Source organism: Chlorocebus sabaeus, chromosome 17, assembly GCF_047675955.1.
Source record: "Chlorocebus sabaeus isolate Y175 chromosome 17, mChlSab1.0.hap1, whole genome shotgun sequence".
NCBI lineage: Eukaryota > Metazoa > Chordata > Mammalia > Primates > Cercopithecidae > Chlorocebus > Chlorocebus sabaeus.
The window spans coordinates 53,812,216-53,832,874 of NC_132920.1; the positions used below are offsets into that span (position 1 = coordinate 53,812,216).

A 20,659-nucleotide genomic window follows, 5' to 3' on the forward strand; every position below is an offset into this window, starting at 1 on the left:
AAACGCATTTTTATTTGTCTATTTTTACGTGTCTATTTAGCATTGCAGATTTAATGTCCGCTTTCATAAGTCATTATTTCTGTCTACTGGATAGCTTGAAGGAGTGACTGTTCTTCTCATTAAGTTGCTCATTAATTTTTAAAAACCTTTTATTTTGAAATAATTGTAGATTGAAAGGAAGTTCAAAAATAGTACTGAGAGGTTCCTTATACTTAGTTTTTCCCAGTGGTAGGATCTTCACAACTACAGTACAGCCATCAAAGTTAGGAAATTGATGTTGCTACAATCTTCATTAGTTTTTAAAAAACATTGTTTTACATTTCATAGTAGCCCAAAAGTTTATGATACAAACACATGTGAAATCTATGTTAAACTCTTTTGTCTTTCAGCAATTTTTCCAGCTAGTCAAATTACGAAAGCTTGGACTTAGTGATAATGAAATTCAGCGGCTCCCTCCAGAAATAGCAAACTTCATGCAGCTGGTGGAACTAGATGTGTCTCGAAATGGTAAGAAAGATTCCTCTTGGGTTGGCCATTTATCTCTTCAGATGCTGGGAGTGTTTTTAGTAAATACAGCTAGATAAATATTATTGGAGGTGCTTTCTCTGATAGTTATGTGAAAACTGTATGATTCTTGGGGTGAAATTAATGCCATTTTTGAATAGGTCAGTTAACTTATAGGCATTTTCCAAAAAAAAAAAATTTCATGACGCAAGTGTTAGGAGACAGCTTTCTCCAAATAAGTTCAATCTGATTCCTAGAGTTAGAGAGTGGGCTGGGAAATCATTTAACCTTGTCCACTTATTTTGCTGAACATGATACTGAGGACTGGTGGCACGGTTCTTGTCCAGTGCTTGGGTGCTGCTGTGGCAAGGGAAACCTGCCCTGCGGAAGGGTTGGTTCCTCTTGGCTGTGTCTCCGTTGCTTGGTATACTCTCCTTGTAGTGAACAGACCTGCTTGCATTCAGGCATCTTCTGTCTTCATTTGTTTCTCATTAGGCTGCCGGTGGTTTTGCCCACTTCAATTTGTGTGGTATATTTGTGAGTTGATTTTTATTTTCAGATCCCACTATTGATTCATTTTTATTGAACATTTGAATAGAGCATCCTAATAGATACCCCAATGGGATACTCAAAAACCTTTCATTTTTAAATGGGTACCTTGGTTTAACCCTGAGTTTTATACCGCTTAGAGGGCTTCCCACATGGGCTGGTGTTGCTCCTTGTTATAGCATATTTGATTTATTAAATTAAAGTAGCAGCTCCCAGTGGTCCTATCTACTGATGGAATTCAGTTCTTGTAGGGACCCTGGTATAATTTCCTCACGATAGTCTCAAATATGGTCTGAATTATTTATTGAAAAGGTAATTCCTTTATTTCTCTCCTATTACATACCTGATTTATTTTGTGTTTTGCTTTTGCTTTCCTACAAAAATCTGTAGGTTTCTTCTGAATCGATTATCTTTAGGTCTGTATATTTCAGTCTGATATTTTTGACAAAAACCCCAGGTCCCAGACATAGTATTCTTCTGTGGATCATTGTTATAATGCAGCAATCATTACTTGGTTGGAAATATGGTGAAGAAAAAATGATTCCTCTTTTCTGCCAACTTCTAATAGGTTTTAAATTGCTGTTATCTATTACGTTCCATATATTAGAAACTGTCTTCTGACTTAGCCATGTGATCGTGACATACTTTTATTTTGCATGAAAGTTATTTCTTACTTTGAAGGTACTAGAAAAAGTAAAACAAAACTTTTTTTTGGGAGGGTGTCTTGTTTTAGATGGCTTATTTGGTTGCAGGGAACCCAGATCTACCTAGGTAAAGTGGATTTGATTGTACGGAAGCAGAGGGTGGAGGGAATTAACATGTACCAAAAGCAGTGGCACCAAGCTTGCATTTGACACTATCTTGAGGGTTTCATGGCCTCTCTTTTCCAGTGTGTCTGCTTCTGTTTGTGGGTTCTCTGTTCTTCCCTCCTCAATGACCTGTTCTGTTGGAATTGGCTTGTGGTGGCCTCTTTTTTGTGATTTCTTTTTACATACAGTTTGGCTTTTGCCCCTGCTGCAGCATTTGTTTGCCAGTGAAGGATTTCTCAGTGAAGAATGGTTGACCCAACTTATCTTTTTATGCTAACTGTAAGACATAGAGTACAGGTCAGGTTACCAGCCACCCTGAAGGTTGGCTGCCCTGGGAGGTGGATGGCAACCAGTACAAAGCAAGGCCCTGCCCCTCAGCTCAGAAGGTGTTGATGAGCAGCTTTGCTTATGCTGGAGTATGGGGTGGGGTGGGCATGTGGGGTCTGGCTAGGCCAGAATTGCCTCAGAAACTAGCCTGTATAATATTTTACCCAAAGTATATGTGATTGAAATGATTCTCTTGTCGTAGCAGTTGTCTAAGTTATAAACAATGACTAGCTATTAACTCTGCAAGGAAGCAGTGACTTTGTAAAACGGTCACAGAAATCACAAAATCTGAAGAAATACATAGCAATTTTGAAATGGGGATTAGAAATAAACAGAAATACTTAAGAAAGACGAAAAGTTTTGGCTCTCACTCTTTGGGAAGAAGGAAACCATACAGCTCAAAAGTTCCCAGTCCCGTAATTAACTCTAATGGGATGCTCAGTGGAAAGTCAGAACTGGTCAGCTGCCAGTTTTACCAGTTCCCACTTCAGCTCTTTCAAACACTTGTAACTAGAAAGTAGGGCTCCATGCGTCTTCCCGTGTGTCCGCTTTTACCTTCCAGCATGTTGATAAGAGAAACTAGTCTTTCACTGAAGACAGTGTCAGAACACAAAAATGTTTCTGCTCCTTGAGACACCTACACTGCTTTTTTTAATTTTATTTTTTCCCTCAGTTTCAACCTTTCCTTCTGCAAGTGTTCGAGTTTTGTGAAGGATCCTGCAGAACATTCACCTTCTTACCCAGCTCTCTTAGAAATGCTGAGAGGGAGTTAACTGTTCCCTTCCCTTCTTGGCAGGGCCTGGCTCTGGCTTGGTAGCATGATGTGTGTGGTGGATGTGGGGGTAGAGGGGAAGACAGCATGGAAGAAGGTTCGGGGCTTTCCCGGAGGTTGTTAAAAGAATGAATGAACCTTGGCTGGGTGCAGTGGTTCACGCCTGTAACCCAGCACTTTGGGAGGCCAAGGTGGGGGGATCACGAGGTCAGGAGTTCGAGACCAGCCTGACCAACATGGTGAAACCCCGACTCTACTAAAAATACAAAAATTAGCCAGGCTTGGTGGCATGCGCCTGTAATCACAGCTACTCAGGAGGTTGGGGCAGGAGAATCACTTGAACTCGGGAGGTGGAGGTTGCAGTGAGCCAAGATCATGCCATTGCACTCCAGCCTGGGCAACAGAGCAAGACTATCTCAAACAAACAAACAAACAAAAGAAAGAATGAATCTGTGCAGATGACAAAGCAGAAGAACAAGGTCACTATTTACTGTAACCAACAGGTATAGGGGTCTTAGGCCATTTCTAGGTCTGGCAGATCTCAGTATGCTTCCTGTCGTTCTTTGGACAGATAAAATCATATCAATCTGAATACCCTAGGCAAGTGAGTAGGCAAATAAAAGTCACAAAGCCTGCAACTGGAGAGGCAGTGTAAGAACCTGACTTTGTACAGGTGCAGGCATTTGTGAGGGTTTGTGACTGGTGCCTGGAGGCCTGTGTGGGCCTCTGGTCTTCTGTTCCCCCCCCGACAGTGTCCACTTTCGGATCAGAAGCTGTTCCTTTGGGTCCCTGCCCAGCCTCAGTGGTTTGTAGCAGGGTTATAACCAGGGCTGGCCACAGTCATGATAGGACCTTCCTTAGTTCTTGATTTTGCATTGGTTTGACCAGGGAGGAGAAAGTCAATTGGATTAATGCTTTTCATACTTCAATGTGCAAGGAATTATCTGAGACTCTTGTTAAAATGAAGATTCTGATGCAGTAGGTCCAGAGTGGGTCTGAAGATTCTGCATTGCTAAGAAGCTCACAGGGAATGCCAACCCTGCTGGTCCCCAGCCACACCAAGAAGGATCTTAGACATCAGCACCTGCAGGCTTGCTGCTAACTTTCCTTCAGCAGCTTCCTGTGGTTAGGAGCCCACATTCGCTCCCCTCAGGCACCCCTGCACCCTCCCATGGAAAGTGGGAGATCTTCAGGTCATTCCTGGTTAAAGGGTAAGATGCTAGAGCTGACTTTAGCTCAAATTTGCTTTGATTCTAAAAGCAAAACTAGACCTTTCCGGATGTTTCCTTGTTCAAGTGAGGAGAAAACTCAGGTTTTGTGTTTCTCTTTAAAGAAGTTTGTAAATGAAGAGAGAAGTTTTTACAGGCTCATTTTCTGGGCCAAGAAGAACTGCCAAGACCTTCAAACACTGACTTTTGTGGCTTTGTTTTCTGACATTTCAGGAGCAAAGTCAAGGGAATTGTGTGCTGTGTTGGAAAAGAGAAGCATGAGTTTAGGGAAAAAGAGGGCAGTGCTTATGGATTATCTACACTGCAAGGAATTTTTTTTTTTTTTTTTTTTTTTTTTTTTCTGAGGGACAAGTAGAGAGCTTTGGGATGAGCACAGTGCATATGGTCTCTTCCCCAGAATGACTAGATGTGCTCAGCAGAGAGGATCCTGGCTCGGAGCCCTGGCTCTGCTGTCAGCAGGCGGTCGACTTTGGGCAGGCCCCTTCTGATGCCGCTGGGCCTTGCTTTACGGAGTGGGATAAAACCCTGCTCCCTGTATGTGCCCAGTGAGAGTCGAGGAAAGCGACACACTTCTCATGTCTTAACTTGGTGGATTTTTTTTAAAACAGGCAAAGGTCTAAAATATATATGAGAAGAAAAAAAGTAGGTGTTTCCCCTGAACATAATGGATGATTGAAGTATATAAACTAGATATCTGAATTTGCTGGTAACATTTTGTCTACAAAAAGTGTACAGACTTAGAATTAAGTTCTGCAGCAGTTTTCTGTGGTGAAATGCATATGCTTCAATGCTTGGACCTTATATCTACTTTCTCTGCTCACTGATTATTAGCTGCTTGAGGAAAATGACCTCTGATTGTGTGAGAAGTGGTATTATCGCATAGTAGGATCTTGCTCTTCAAGAATCTAGGGCAGACTTTCTTAATGCTTCATGATTCCTGCCTCAAGGGTTAGCAATTTGAATTTTATAGTCTATACTGTAATTTGACTTACATCACAGTACTATATCATTATCCATTTAGTTCAGTTTTCCCCAAATTGTAAGGCGTATACTACCAGCACTGCTAGAGATGATTTTAACTGGTACTACAAAGCAGCAATTTTAAATTTTGAGTCATGGTGAGAAAGTTATCCTTTTAGTTTCAATTTTGTTGCTTTTGGATTGCATCTGTAAAATTTGATAACACTATATTGTATTTGTTACATTTATCTTTTGTATCTAGTAGTGATAATAGCTTTGAATTCATGTTAGTGATTTAAAACAGTTTTCTTCCTTTAAAAATCTCATCCAAATTTTAAAAGTCAGTTTAAAAGAATGAGGCAAATGATAAAGAATGCAGGGGCTATACCAGGATGGCAAAAATTGTGAAGGTGGAATAGAGATGGCTGAAGTTAAGGAAACACTGGTCAGTATTAGCATAATGTGCCAAAGAGATCATGAATCTATTTCTCTTATGGGGCAAATAAAACTGCAGATAAAAAAATCATGTCCAGAGACTGCATGCCTTCACTAATTATTTTGTCAACTTGAGTTAACAAGAACTTAAAGGTAAGACAGTTTTAGTATAAACATCACTAGCACCAGGACAGCACTGCAGACTTGAGTGGACTGCCTACCAGTAGGGATATTGTCTCATCCTCTTCTAGAGGCTGGACTTCGAGTGCATGATTGGGTTAGTTGTCCTCTGTCCAGCCACCAGATGCTGATCAATGTTTGGTCTATAGTTATGGATTTGTTTCATAAAATCTAAAACCAATCTCGAAGCCTGCTGAAATGCAGAAGTACCATAATAGCATCAAATCGTGGTACTTCTGATTGTGCCCTGAAAAGAGTTCTGGCAAGTGGTAACTCTAGTGTGCTTAAAAGTCTTCCTACTTAGTTATGAACAATTAACCTTTTTTATTTGTTTGTAATAACTATATACACGCACACCAGAAGTGTGGCAGAAGCAAGTTTTTACCCATGTGGACTTCAGACTTGCCACAGTTAAGCCATTGTTCTCTCCTTTCTTGCTGCCAAATTTGGGCCCAAATTTAGCACTTCCCTGAGCAAACTACCCCAGTAACTGGACTTCATATGTTACAGTAGGAGAGTTTCGTTGTCACTGTCATGGTTAAAATATCACAGGAGACATCCAGCAAAGGGAGCACACCTGTATGCTCACTGTACCTTAGGTTGTGCTGGCTGGACAGTGTTGAACCCAACGCTTGCATTCTTGCTTTGCAAGTACATCCACTTTCCCATTGTGAGCCTCCTCTCTGCCTTAACTTTTACCTTCCCTTTTGTTAGGAAGAAGAGTTAATGTAGAAAAAAAAAATCGCCTTCTACACACATTTTAATTCCAGATAATAATTACTTTTAAAGTGGGGGTGAAGAGGAATCAGGCTTCTGTGATGTTTTCTAATCACCTTTCCATTCTGCAAATTTCAGCGAGCATTGTTTAAACATGAAGATATGGTTTTCATTTGAAATGCTGAAAAAGTTGGGATAAACTTTACACATGCATCTCTTTTGATGAGTATATTGTAATACACTTTTTACCTGTTTTCTTCTTGCCATTCCATAGTCCTTTTCTGTTCCAATCTGGAAGGGTCTTTTTGGTCTGCCTTCCGAGGGTCAAGTGATCTTCCTTCCACTTGCTTTGTCAGAACATATGTATGGAAGAGTAAACTACTGTTCCTCTTTATTCTGTTAATATTGTTAATATTCTGTAATCAGAAAAGTTATGACTGATGAATAAGTTGTAGGCTTATATAACTTTTTTTCTTTTACTCTTTTTTTTTTTTTTAAGATGGAGTTTTGCTCTTGTTGCCCAGGCTGGAGTGCAGTGGCGCCATCTCGGCTCACGCCAACCTCTGCCTCCTGGGTTCAAGTGATTCTCCTGCCTCAGCCTCCCGAGTAGCTGGGACTACAGGCGTGCACCACCACGCCTGGCTAATTTTGTGTTTTTAGTTGAGATGGGATTTCTTCATGTTGGTCAGGTTGGTCTTGAACTCCCGACCTCTGGTGATCCACCCGCCTTGGCCTCCCAAAGTGCTGGGATTACAGGTGTGAGCCACTGCACCCGGCCTACGCCTTTTTTTGTTGTTGTTGTTGTTAATTAGCAGGTTTCTGATAGATCCGAGTTTGAGAACAACACCTTTGAATATGTTTTTAGGTCAACAAGTTCTTCATTCAGTTACAGGTTCTCTAAATGTTTTGTCTATTTTAAATAGCTCCTTATCTTCCTACCTCCATCCCTCCCTAGCTCGTTCATTCACTTTATCCGTACGTGCTACGCTCTGTGTTAGATCTTGGATTTTCTAAAACAATGGCGGATTTAACCCAACAGGCTAAGTTATGGAAGGAAAAATAATTGCAGTGGTTTCTCCTGAAATAAAACAAAACCCTAACATATGCGATGACAGTTTCTGCTCACTTCTTAATTAGGCAGTTTCTGTAGGTATCAGGTTGATGGTTTCCAGCCACAGTGCTGGCATCATTTTGATTTTGAGGCCACCCATTTTGTTATGTGAATCTGGCTGAGCCAAATGGTGCTGAGGCTCCAGGCAGCTGAAGGCTGGGTGGCATCTTTTGGTCAGGATGGTGACACCAACATGCTCGCACCACTGCAAACAGTGCTGTCCTCTTACTGAGCTAGAAAAGACAAATCTTGGAAAGAGACTTGAGCCAAGAGGGAATGAAAAGCAGTACTAAGAACTGCAATTTGAGGATTAAATATAGAAATGATATGATTTTTAAATTAGCTTTTTAAGTGTTGAATAAGTCCTTAATCTAACTAAGATGTCGGCTCAAAGTGAATAATGAAAATATTTCTTAAAAACATAGTGGTGTGTGACTGTTGTCCCAGCTACTTGGGAGGCCAGTTTGAGAGGATCACTTGAGTCCAGTAGCTTGAGTTTACAATGAACTATGATTATGCCAGTGTACTCCAGACTGAGTGATAGAGCAAGTCCCTGTTTAACAACAACAACAAAAAAAATTCTGTATTCTTTTCAGTTTGAAAAAGCCTAAAACTCTGGCACTTTAAAAAATGCTTACAATTAACAACTGTAGCTCATAATAAGACTTTTTTTTTTTTTTTAACTTCAAGCAATATTTATTGAGTACTTACTAAATGTAAGGCTCTATACTAAATTGTTCTGTCCCTTAAGGAAATAACGAACAACTCTACAGGCACAACAGACAAATATAATGACTATTATACTATGGTATAAATGAAGTGCTCATTATGTTCAGAAAAGTGTCAGTAACTAGGATCAGTAGCAACTGATGTGAAAAAGACATGAAAGAAGAAAAAGGCATTTTTGATTAGATGTTGGTAACAAGCAGTGTAACAGTTCTTATACTTTGGTAGCAAATTTAGAGGGAGTCAATGAGTGGATTTCTCAGTTGGATTGTCATTTGTTATTTGTTAGAAATTTATTTCAAATGTTTGTTGTAGCTTTATGGCGTCAACAATATCATTAAAAATGCAAATATCGTAGTGCTTCTCTGTGAACTACTCACTGAAAAATTTAAGGTTCTCTCTGAGACAGATTTATTAGGAATTGATTCATATAGTTATGGGGACTGAGAAGTTCCAGGATTTGCCCTCTGCGGGAAAGCCAGTGGTGTAATTCCAGTCGGAGTCTGAAGGCTTGAGAACCAGGGAAGCCAGGGGTGCAAATTCCAATAGAAAGGCAGGAGAAGATGCCTAGTTCAAATAGGCAAGCATGAAGCAAAAAGGGGCAAATTCCTTCTTCTTCCATCGTCTGTTCCATTCAGGTCCTCAGCAGATTGGATGATGCCCACTACATTGTGGAGGGCAGTCTACTTTATTGAGTCTACCGATTCAAATGCTTATCTCATCCAGGAACACCCTCACAGACACACCTAGAAATCAATACTGTTTTAATTTGGCATCATGTGGTGCAGTCACGTTAACACATAAAAGTAACCATCACACCTAGTAAACGTAGACACCACAGACACACACACAGACACATAGACACACACAATCTCATTACACTTTAACAACTTCCTAGTGAGTAGCATGTTTATAGGAAACTCAGATGCCTGTCCAAAGAGGACTGGGTAGCCTGCCTTCCCACAACTGTACATAAATGCATAAACCTAGACCTAAGTTAACGTAATTGATGGCCACTGATAAGTTAATAGTTACCATAAAGCCTATGCAAGTGTTTGTGACTTTTTTATTTGAAGTTTTAAAAACTACATTCTTAAAAAATATGTTTTAGAAACTAGAGGTTTATGTTTGAGGAATCCTTGAAGTCCTTCGCTTTAGGCAATATGTCATCGTCATAAGTGTGTGAGCCCAGGGATCACTACCTTGGACAGATTACTTAATCTCTCTTTGCCTCAGTTTATTCATCTGTAAAATGATTTTAATAGCACCTACTGTATAGAGGTGTTTTTGACTCTTAAAAGAGGCTGTGCATGTAAATACCTGTGCTAAATTAGAAGTACGCTTTTTGTTAGATAAATTAACATAAACAACTTAGAGTAGTGCCTTGTGTAGAATGAACATTCAGTATAGGTGCTATAATTCTGTCATCTTTCATTTTGGATCATGAAAATCTGAACTAAGACTGAGAGGACTGTCCAACTGAGAATACAGGTATGAGGGATAGAGTGATACAGGAGAGTTTCCGGCTCAAGATGACTTCTAGATACTGTGCACCATATGCCAGCCATTGTTCTGCTTCACCACATGTATCATTTAATCCACACAGTAATTCTGTGAGATGCTATTAGCATCTCAGGGATGGCTGATGAAGAAACTGAGCCTTAAAGAAGTTGGCATGTGCCCCAAATCATACTCCTAGTTAGTGATGGACCTGAGATAAGGAACCCAGGAGGAGTGGTGCTTTTCATTGTTTTTGAAGTTTATTGAAGATAATAAAGGCAGATCTAATAGTTTTATTCTATTTTGAGAGAAAGGATGGACAGTGTATAGACTAGTCACCCTCTGAATTTGAAGATAAAAAACTGGAAAAAGTTATCCTAAGACATTTAAACTTGCAAAAAAATCCATAAAACTACTAGTGAGTAAGTTCGACCATCTGTAGAAATGGCCCACCCTAAGAGGTGGTGTCTTTGTTTGGGCTGCTATTACAAAATGCCTTAGACAGGATCATTTATAAACAAGAGAAATGTATTGCTCACAGTTGTGGAGGCTGGGAAGTCCAAGATCCGGATGCTGGCAGATTCAGTGTCTCATAAAGACTTGTTCTCTGCTTCACAGACGGTGCCTTGTTGCCATATCCTCACATTGTGGAAAGGGCAGGGGAGCTCGTGTTACCCCTTTCTGTTTTCTTTTTATTGTTCCATCTTCTTCTAGTTGAGTGTCTTTTATAAAGGCACTAATCCCATTCATGAGGGTAGAGTCCTCATGACTTACTTCCCAAAGGCTGTACCTTTTAATAGTATCACATTGGGTATTAGGTTTGAACAGGTGAATTTGGGGAATACCAACATTCAGGTGGTATTACATAAATAACAGGTGATTCATGAATCTTTTTTTTTTTTCTGAGACGAAGTTTCACTCTGTTGCCCAGGCTGGAGCGCGATGGCATGATCTCTGCTCACTGCAACCTCTGCCTCCTGGGTTCAGGTGATTCTCCTGCTTCAGCCTCCCAGATAGCTGGGATTACAGGTGCTCGCCACCATGCCCAGCTAATTTTTGTATATTTAGTAGAGACAGGGTTTCACTGTATTGACCAGGCTGGTCTTGAACTCCTGACCTCAGCCTCCCATAGTGCTGGGATTACAGGTGTGAACCACCGCGCCTGGCCCATAAATCTTTTATGGCTAGAAATGGGGTATCATTCCACGAAAAGTAAAAGAGCTTTCTCAGAAAGATCTGACATAACATTTCTGAGGTAACTGTTGTGCTGTCTTGGCAAAAGGTTGAAGTGTTGCCAGAAGTATAGTGATAATCAGGAAAGACAAAAACTAGGAATGTATGGGTTTTACCTTTGAAGGAACAGTAAAGAGATTTGGTGACATGAGTGTCCCAGGTCCCTTGGAAGCAGGTGTAGCTCTCTTCTATGGAGATGACTTTGTGCATCTCTGATTACTGATGATGAAAATCATACTGTGGTCCTTTCTCGGGGTGTGGATATTCACTAAGCACTGTGATGGGGCATCTAATTTTCTGATATGGGTGCTGAGGACAGGTAATATGCTAATGTGATGACATCAGTACCTAGTTCCATTAGCATTCACACTGGTCACTCAGTCACAAGGAAATTGTCTTAGTGTGGCACATTTCCATAGTCATATCTTCTCTGGGAAAACTGACTGACCTGGCAGCTGGTTAACTCTGACCTGGTTAGCCACTAAGTTTTGTCTCACTGATGGTATACTACATGAGGCTCTGCTTCAAGCAGCCAATAAGCTTCCCTCTTTGAAGTTCTTCTTTGCAGCATAGAGTAGTGTTAATTGAGCAGGTTTCCTTCTTTCAACTTGGTATCAATGAAGTGAGTTAAATTTGACCTATCCCTGAAGAAGACTAAGAAGAGCACTCCAAGAAGGGTAGAGAAATCAGTTGTTAGGATCATTTATTTTCTGGTTTATGTTCTTTAAAATACATGTTCCTTGTTGAGAATTAATAGTGAAATATAAAGAAACATTGTTGAAAAGCAAAGAGAACTGTGTGAATCCTTCTCATCAACATATTTATTGGGTGCTTACTGTGTACCAGGTATGAGGCTAAGTACTTCATATGTATTATATTTTCTCATTTAATCATCAAACTATCTCCAAGAAATAAGCTTGCCATCTTCTTGTTACAGGTGACAGAACTGAGTCTCAGGTTAGAAACTTTGATTGTGTGACTTAAGAGTAGTAGAATTGGTGTTTGGTCTCAAGTTTGTTGAACTCTGAAATCATAATTCTGTCTCCCCAGTATAAAAATATTTATATCCCACTACCCAGAAATAATCATTAGCATTTCTGTACATTTTATTTATCTTTTTCTTTTTTCATTTCTGTTTTATAAAATTGGGATCACTTAACAAATAGATATTCCTATCTTGCTTTTTATTCACTTAACATAGGTTGTAAGCATTTCTCATGCCATTATTTGCACTTAAGCACAGTTTTTTAAAAAGGCAGATTAATCAATAACTTTTCCCTTTTCTATAACATGAACACCAACAGGAAGCTATTAGGTTTCAAAGGTAAGGTTGGTATATGGTAGATAATCAACAAGACAGGGGGATTTCCAGGAGGTTGTGATAAGTTAAAAGTCAGTCAGACAGAGTGAAGAAAGAGATGAGTAAGCAGTTTCGAAGTCTTTACCTGATTTGGGCTTCTTGTGTTGAAATAAGTTAGGGAGGCAGGTACCCTCAGGGCCATGTAGGTACAGAGGGAAAGAATGTGGGCAGAGGCAGGCCAAGCACATGTGCAGCTTTTAAAAGATACTCTGAAGCAATCAGGCCTGTATTTACCTAACAAAACACTCTGCTTGTAGAGGTACTTGGTGAAAGTATTATACCATGCACATTAACAGTTGATGTCTTGAAGTATTTAATCTTCGTTTTACAAAATGTTGAAGAACAAGCCTTCCATTCAGCAAGTGAAAGAGTGAGTGCTGGGATAAGATGAACAAGTGGGTCTGAGCAAATTAGGCAAAACTGGGAGGTTGAGTGCCAGTAACTCAACACAGGCCCAACACAAAAGGCAGCCCAGAGCCAGTGGGGAAACCCAAGTAACACCAGAGGGGCTGAGGAGGACTGAAACGAAGTTGGCATAGCAGCAAGCACCTCGGGGACCTGAGGGAGTCTTTGGAATTTCCTGCTCCCTCATCTTACATTGAATGTGCTGCCTGTATTGTGGTCTGCCTGTTTACCTGGGTAGGAACTGATGGGCCACAGCATGGCAAGGACATGTGCCCATTTGACATTAGCCATGAGTGGAGTCAAATGCCGTGGAAACTTGCTTTATCACAATCACAGGGAGCACCTTTGCTTTAAGAAGGCCTTCCTCACTCCACGCCAGCCCCGTTTTAGGTCCTTGCTCTATTCAGGAGCTATGCATGATGTCGCTGGAGAAGATGAATTCCTTCTGTTCTTCCTCCTGATCAGGGCCCTGCCTTTGGGTCTTGTCTCAGACTAGTCAGCCTTCAGTTTTGACCAACTGGAGCTGGGTAAAGAGGTCTCCTTTTTGCAGTTCATTGGCATCTTCTGAGCAGATGCTTTGGTCTTCTGGAGCCCTTTCTTACTGCCAGCTGAGTTTATTCTTATCTCCAAAACCCTTCTTTACTGTGCTAGCAACTGTTCTGTCCTTCCTTAGGGATCCAAATTGAAAGAGATAAACTCAAAGAAACATTCTAAATAAAGGCCACATATTTCATTATGAATAGCGCAGAAAGCACTAGTGAAAGTCTTGGCAAGAGTGTATGCTTCATTGTGATAAGGGACGTAGGGACAGTGACAGATTTTTAGAATGAGTTTTATTCTTTCATGAACGTTTATCCAGTGCCATGAATATGGGTTCTGTGCTAGAAGTTAGAGATAAATCAGTTTAGCAGTGGCTCTTGAGGGATTTAGGCCGGAAGGGTGGAAGGGCCAAGTCCATCCCTGATGACACAGGACAGTGTGGAAAGTCCTATCTCAGAGGTATACCTGAAGGAGCTGGGAGTTTGTGGGGCATGCTCCATCATGTTGGGGGAAGTAAGCGTATCAAAAAGACTTCCTGGGAAACATGACACTTAGGCTCTGAGGGGCAAGTTGCGGATAGAGACAAACAAGTGTGAGAAGGTCATTTCTGGGCAGATGAAATAGCATGAATGCGTGTCTGAAAGTTTGAAATAGCATGATGAATTTGAGGAAATGCAAGATATTACTAGAGCCAATGGAAAGAGATAAAGCTAGAGAGGTAGATGACAGCAAGATCACAAAAGGCCTGTGTGTTTGCTAAGGAATGTTTTCTTTCTTTATTTTTTCTTTTTGAGACGGAGTCTGGCCTTGTTGCCTAGGCGGGAGTGCAGTGGCACGATCTCGGCACACTGCAACCTCCACCTCCCAGGTTCAAGCAATTCTCCTGCCTCAGCCTCCCGAGTAGCTAGGATTACAGGCACCTGCTACCACGTCCGGCTAATTTTTTGTATCTTTAGTAGAGACAGAGTTTACTGTGTTGGCCAAGCTGGTCTTGAACTCCTGACCTCATGATCCGCCCGCCTCAGCCTCTCAGAGTGCTGGGATTACAGGCGTGAGCCACCGCGCCCGGCCAGGAATGTTTTCTTGAAAGCTGTGGGGAGCCATGAAAGGGTTAGGGAGTGGCTCACATATCACCCTGGCCCTAGCAGGGAGCATGAAGTCAATTAAGGACAGTCTGGATGTGGGAGGCCAGGCATCTATGTCAGGGGTGGAGGGACCTGAGAGGGGGTTAGGAGAAGAGAAGACCTTGGACCAGGCATGAGGACAACTAGCCGGTAGCTTGCTGGAGCGGGAGTGAGAGGTTTTGGTTCTGGAGAAGTTCCCACTTCCCACCACAGGCAAGATGGGGGAAGCTGAAGAAATGATCAGGTCTGAGGGGAGAAGATGAGTTTATCTGTGGACATGTGGAGGGTGAGATGCCATTGGGGTGTCTAGATGGAACTGTTCAGTAGGCAGATGCATATAAAGTTCTGAGGCTCAGGGGAGAAACTTTAATTGGAGGTACAGGTTTGAGAGCCATCCATCTGTCGGTGATGGTTCAAGCCACAGGTATCAGTGACGACAGTCAGGGAGAGGACATGGAGTTGGAAGGGCAGATGAGCTTGCAGAATATCCCTGCTCAAGGGAAAGCAGAGGAAGAGAGGCCCTTGTAAGATTCTGAGAAGGAACAGCAGCAAGACTGGTCAGCAGTGGGAACTGATAGTGTGGGGGCCAAGCAACAGAACGACAGAGCAGAGGTCATCACGTTAAACTTTATGGGGTTGACTGATTGCATGGGCTGGAGCTAGTGTGCAGATTAATGGATGAAGCATTGTCATGGATGAAACTGCCCAGGCATAACCTATAGAAAGGCAGAATCCTTGGAAAGTACCATCGTTAAAGGACTGGTGAAAAGAACCCTGAGTAAGAGACGGGGAAGCAGCAGGCAGGGAAACAAAGACATTCTCAAGAGCTTTTATAATGGAACTTAAGGCAGGGCAGCACATTCAAAAGGGCTGTGGTGTAAAATGGGGCAGAGTAGTCAATAAACGTGCACTGAAAAGTTTCCATTGGATCTGGTATTTGGGAGGTCATCTGTGACACCAAAGACAGTGTCAAAAGTGGTTCACAGCACACATTGCTTGTTGTTTTGTGCTTTTTCCCTTGACTTTTTTTGAAAGATCAGAGGAAGGCGTGAAACATATCCACAATTACCTGGAGGAAACAGCAGCAATCACTGTTTCCTGCTGGATCTGCCAGTTCTAAGGGATGTGAGCAATTATGCTGGTGGTATGTGTGTTGGACAGCTAACAATGATATAATTAATGGAGGAATTTCATAACACTCTGCTCATAATGTGTACGTGTTTGATCAGTGTCTGGCATGGGTGCAAGCCATCCGGGCATTGCTGTTGCCACTGCAAGGCAGACCCAGTAGGCAAAAGGTGGGAGTAGCCAGTCACCAATTATCTCCTTCTGGAGTCTGGTCATTAGCCATAGATAGGACCAGGGTGGGCTCTGGCCATTTCAGGCCTGTTATTCAATGTTAAGTGTTGAGAACCACAGGCAGATAGTATTCCCTTCTTCTAAGACTCTAATAATTGCATTTATCTCATTGTGTTTCCAAGTTTATTTCACTTTGGGATTTTTTTTTTTAATTATGAAAGCAGTATATGGCCATTAGAAAAAGTCAATGGAGGCAAGTAAAAGAAAAGTCAACAGACTGCCCTTCCCACTTCCAGACTCTCCCTGCCCTGGTGGAGGGTTGCCAATGTTGGTGTCACACTGTATTGGGCTTATTTTTATGATAACCCTCTCCCCCACTATGTTATGAGATCATAATGGGCAGAGACTGTCCCTCTTGTATTCACCTTTGCCTCCTTACCTTCTGCCACATGACCTGACATAAATAATCAGGGCCCATCACATAGCAGTTGCTTAAGTAATCAGATAAATGAACAAATGAGTGAATGGAGTGATTTTTTTAGGCTTTGCCCTTGGGACCATTGTTTCTATCCCTTTCATTGTAATTTTAGAGATAAACTGGATACAAGAGGAGAGCACCATTTTTGTCACTTTTTGGTTTGTAGGAATGCTTATACAGATGGTGCTCTGTGACAAGGTGTAGGGTCTACAGCCCCTTTATCCTGCTAGAGGTACAGATTTATGAATTATGTAGATAAAGTTAATCTTATTTAGCAACTAGTAGATGACTGGCAGAGAATAAATCAGAGATGATGGGCTTAGCACTTCCATGGAATTATAAGATGTGGTATTTGTAATATATTTTAAGTTTTTAAAATGCTTTTTTAAAAAAACTTAAAATGTATTATAAATATCACATCTTATAACTAGTTCTTACATTACTTCTATGTAGTCTAGAAACTTACTATGCACTCTCTGCATGTCAGGCACTGGGATATTATCACAAGTTAGCGGAAGGAAGGTTCTTGGCTAAGAGAGGACAAAAGTTCTATCCCCAGAGACATTCAAACCACGTGGGCAAAGCTGCCTCTGTAGGTTTGAAAGGGAAGATAGAGAAAAATATCTTGAAGATCAGCACAGAGAAGGGGGATGTTCAGGAATGATGGAAGCAAGAATTATTTTTACTTAGATTTTGGATTATGGCCTGTTTTCCTTCACTTGGAGCAGTTGTTTCTCCAAGTGGGCTCTGGAACCACCTACATAGAATTCTTATTAAAATTGCATTTTTCTACCTCCTAAGGAATATGCAATCCAAATTTCCAGAGCGGGAACCCAGGAGTCTGCATTTTAATCTTTAAGAAAATTCATGCAACTCTAAATTGCAGCCAGGAGCCATTCATAAAATAACATGACAGAACCTAAACATTTCCTGACTGGGTCAAGACCCTAAATAGCATTTAGACTGAAAGGATGTCTTTACATTATGATCTTTTTCTGACAAGCGCATGTAACAATGGTTTTACTAAGTCCAGAAAATGAAATGATTTTTGCCCAGTTCAAAATTCAAGCGTCTATTTTAATGACCTGGATTACCAGGCCATTGTGACACCAACATTGGTAACCTTCTGCCAGGGCAAGGAGAGTCTGGAAATGGGAGGGGCAGGTTATTGACTTTTCCTTTACTTGTTTCTATTGACTTTTTATAATGGCTATATAGTGCTTTATAATTTAAAAAAATCCCAGAATGAAATAGACTTGGAAACACAAGGGGATAAATGCAATATTACAATCTTAGAGGGAGGGAACAGTGTCTGTCTGTGGTCCTCAACAGTTAACGTGGAATAACAGGCTTGAAGTGGCCAGAGCCCATGCTGGTTACAACCATAGCCAATGACCAAGAGAAAACTGGTGACTGGTTACTCCCACCTCAGCGAAAGATAACATTTCACCTTCTCTCTCCCTTTCATGCTAAATTTGGATGAGTGTGTCTATGAGAATTGCTTTAGGACATAGAAATTGATCCAGTATGCCACAGTACATCATTTTCAGAGTGAGATTCAGCTGAAACACACTATATATTTTATTCTGATTCTCAGTCTTGAATTTTCTATAGTTCGTAAGACAGTACTGGTTCTGCAGAATTTTCTCATAACAGTACGTCATCATAAGCACCACTCATTATTATTCTAAAAAAGGACTCTAGATCACGCCACTGCAATCCAGCCTGGGCGACAGAGCAAGACTCCATCTCAAAAAAAAAAAAAGGACTCTAAAACATTCATTCAATGGCAGAGCCAGAAGAATGTATGTGCATGCTTCATTGATGAATACTTTGAAGGGGATAATACCAATTTCTGATGTGTTTCCTTTTAAGAAGTTTAAATGTGTTAGAAATATTTTACCTTTTCATCTGTCAGTTGACAACTTATAATTTTTAAGCTCTTAAGCTCTTTACAGTATTTCTTTGAAAAACATGGACATGTTTTTGAGTTCTTTTTAGAATGCTTTTTGTACTCCATTTTCTGATTTAATCTCTTTTTTAAAGGGTTACTTTTGAAAAGATGTACTTGTATTATAGTAGAAGGATTTTTTTTAAAAAATCAATTTTATTTCAAAATGAGAAGTCAGTTAAATTAGATCCAAACAGTACTGCTTTTCATCCTTTTCCCACCACCTCCTTTCCCCATCCACAACTAAACAAAACAGCTTTTCCTTGTCACATTGCTATTGTTACTTCCTGTTGGAGGCAGTTTAACGAAGCCTTCAGTGCAGGCTCTAAAGGTTGGATCTGCTTCAATGTAAGAGCAGAAATAGCTTTATTATGGGGGTGAAATGTTAATGGGAGCCATGAGTAATTGTCAGATACCACACTAAAATGGGCAGGGCAACATGGACGGAGCTGGAGACCACTAGCCTACGGGAATTAATGCAGAAACGGAAACCCAGATAATGTATGTTCTCACTTATAAGTGGGAGCTAAACACTAAGTACACATGAACACAAAGAAGGGAACGATAGACACTGGGGCCACTTTTCAGGTGGCAGGTGAGAGAAGGGTTGAGGATGGAAAAACTACCTATTGGGTGTTATGCTGATTACCTGGTACACCAAATTCCTGTGACACACAATTCACCCATGTAACAAACTTGTACGTGTACCTTTTGAACCTAAAATAGAAGTTAAAAAGAAAAATAAAATCAAGTGGCCAGGTCCTCATTGGCAGTGGTTCTGAGCTGCGTGTTAGGTTCACCTTCCTGCATGTAGGTTTTGTTGTTATTGTCCTTGAACAGTGCCCGAGTCCTACCCCAGGCTGACTTTTCCAATTCTCAGGTGATGGTGGTCCCAGGTGATTTTGATCTCAGCCAGAGCTGAGAACCACTAAAGTTGTTTTTTTAGAGGTTGCCATTAGACCTCCTTTATCTGAATCTCCGGGAATGCTGGGTTAAAGTGTATATTCCTTCTCCTCATCCTAGATCTGCTGAATCAGTCGCTAGGAGTGGGACCAGACCATTCTTTAAGCGGGTCACATGATTCTTTTGTGCTCTGAAGTTTGAGAATCCCCGGCCTCTGGGACACCCAGTGGTTATATTAAACCTGGATTAGGGATGTGATTTGGCAAACAGTGGTGAGACTATTGAGAACCAGTGTTCTAGCTAGTTTATCTGGGCTAAAGGGCTTCTCCTGCCCTTCTGGAAAAGTGTGTTCACTCCTGACCCTGCACCCTCCTTTCACCTACTCTGTGTGTTACCCAAAGGTTTTTTGGGTCTGAACGACTCATTCAGCCTGTGGCTGAGTCTCTAATGAACAAACACTATGGTGTGGGCGAGAATACATAGTAGGATGTCTATCCTAGCTGACGAGAATCACAGATCCTATTTGGAAAGATAAGTATTGCTTAGAAAGGCAACACAGAGGGCATGGAAGCTGGTACCATTGAATTCATGCGGAAAGAGTGAGCCTGGCCATAGAGGCTTATTTGCCGTTCAGGGGAGGAAAAGATTCCCATGGCCTAAGGAAGGTGGAGAAGACTTTGGAGAAAGTTAAAGACTTCATTTCTGGATCAAAGCATTCGTTCACTGGAAGACTCCATTTCTCTAGACAATTTTGGTATAAACATACCAGTAGTTGTAGTTTTGGCCATATTAAATGGGAATGATTAATATGAACTGTAATGTTGAGCGAAAGATATGTATCAGATGAATACAACTTTTTTCCCCTTATTTTTGATATTTGATTGCTGTCTTCTTGAAGTAGCCATTAGCCTGAATCATATGTGTGTGTGTGTGTGTATATGTGTTTGTGTGCATGTGTGTATGTATGTTTATGTATATAGTTTTGAAAGAAGAGTAAGTAAAAAGTGCCAAAGTGTCCACATTTTTTTCCTGCACATTATCCCATATGAAACCTACCATTTAATATTCTGGAATTCACCTTTACTTTGCGTGTGTGTGAATCAGCATCTTGTACCCCAAGACATGTTTGTGTTTATTTAAGCCAACTCTGTGTGGGAGGAAAAGCTGAGGTATAAGGGTTATTTTGCTAATTGTGGCTTTAGGTGAAAACCTGTTTGATTAGGAAAAATTTTTGCCAGCACAAGTACCAAGAATTATGCAAAATAAAATCTAACAAAGGGTGTCTCTCTTTCCTGCCTCCCCTCCTGTACTGTGGAGAGACCCATGCCACTCAGCCTGCGTGTGCCCTGGAAAGGCGCTTGGAATTATGGCTTTGTCTACAAGGCTGGCTGCCTCCTCAGTGAGTCTGTGGTGGTTGGAATAATGTGATAAATGGGATGCGTTTGAAAAAAATTCTCCATTTAGCTTTTCTTTTCCCCCCCTGCACACCCAGAACAACAGCTGTGGTAGCAAATGGAGACTTGGCTCATGGATTCATATTTAGTCTT

General features: G+C 41.1%; 1 protein-coding gene across 1 annotated transcript in view; it reads left to right on the forward strand.

The window, feature by feature from the left end:
* Nucleotides 1–20,659, forward strand: part of LRRC1 (leucine rich repeat containing 1) — a 128,914-nt gene that overhangs the window by 44,926 nt on the left and 63,329 nt on the right. Inside the window, exon 2 of the mRNA XM_007972221.3 lies at nt 390–507. Within this exon, the coding sequence (XP_007970412.1) occupies nt 390–507 (118 nt within the window). The remainder of the gene's footprint in view (nt 1–389; nt 508–20,659) is intronic.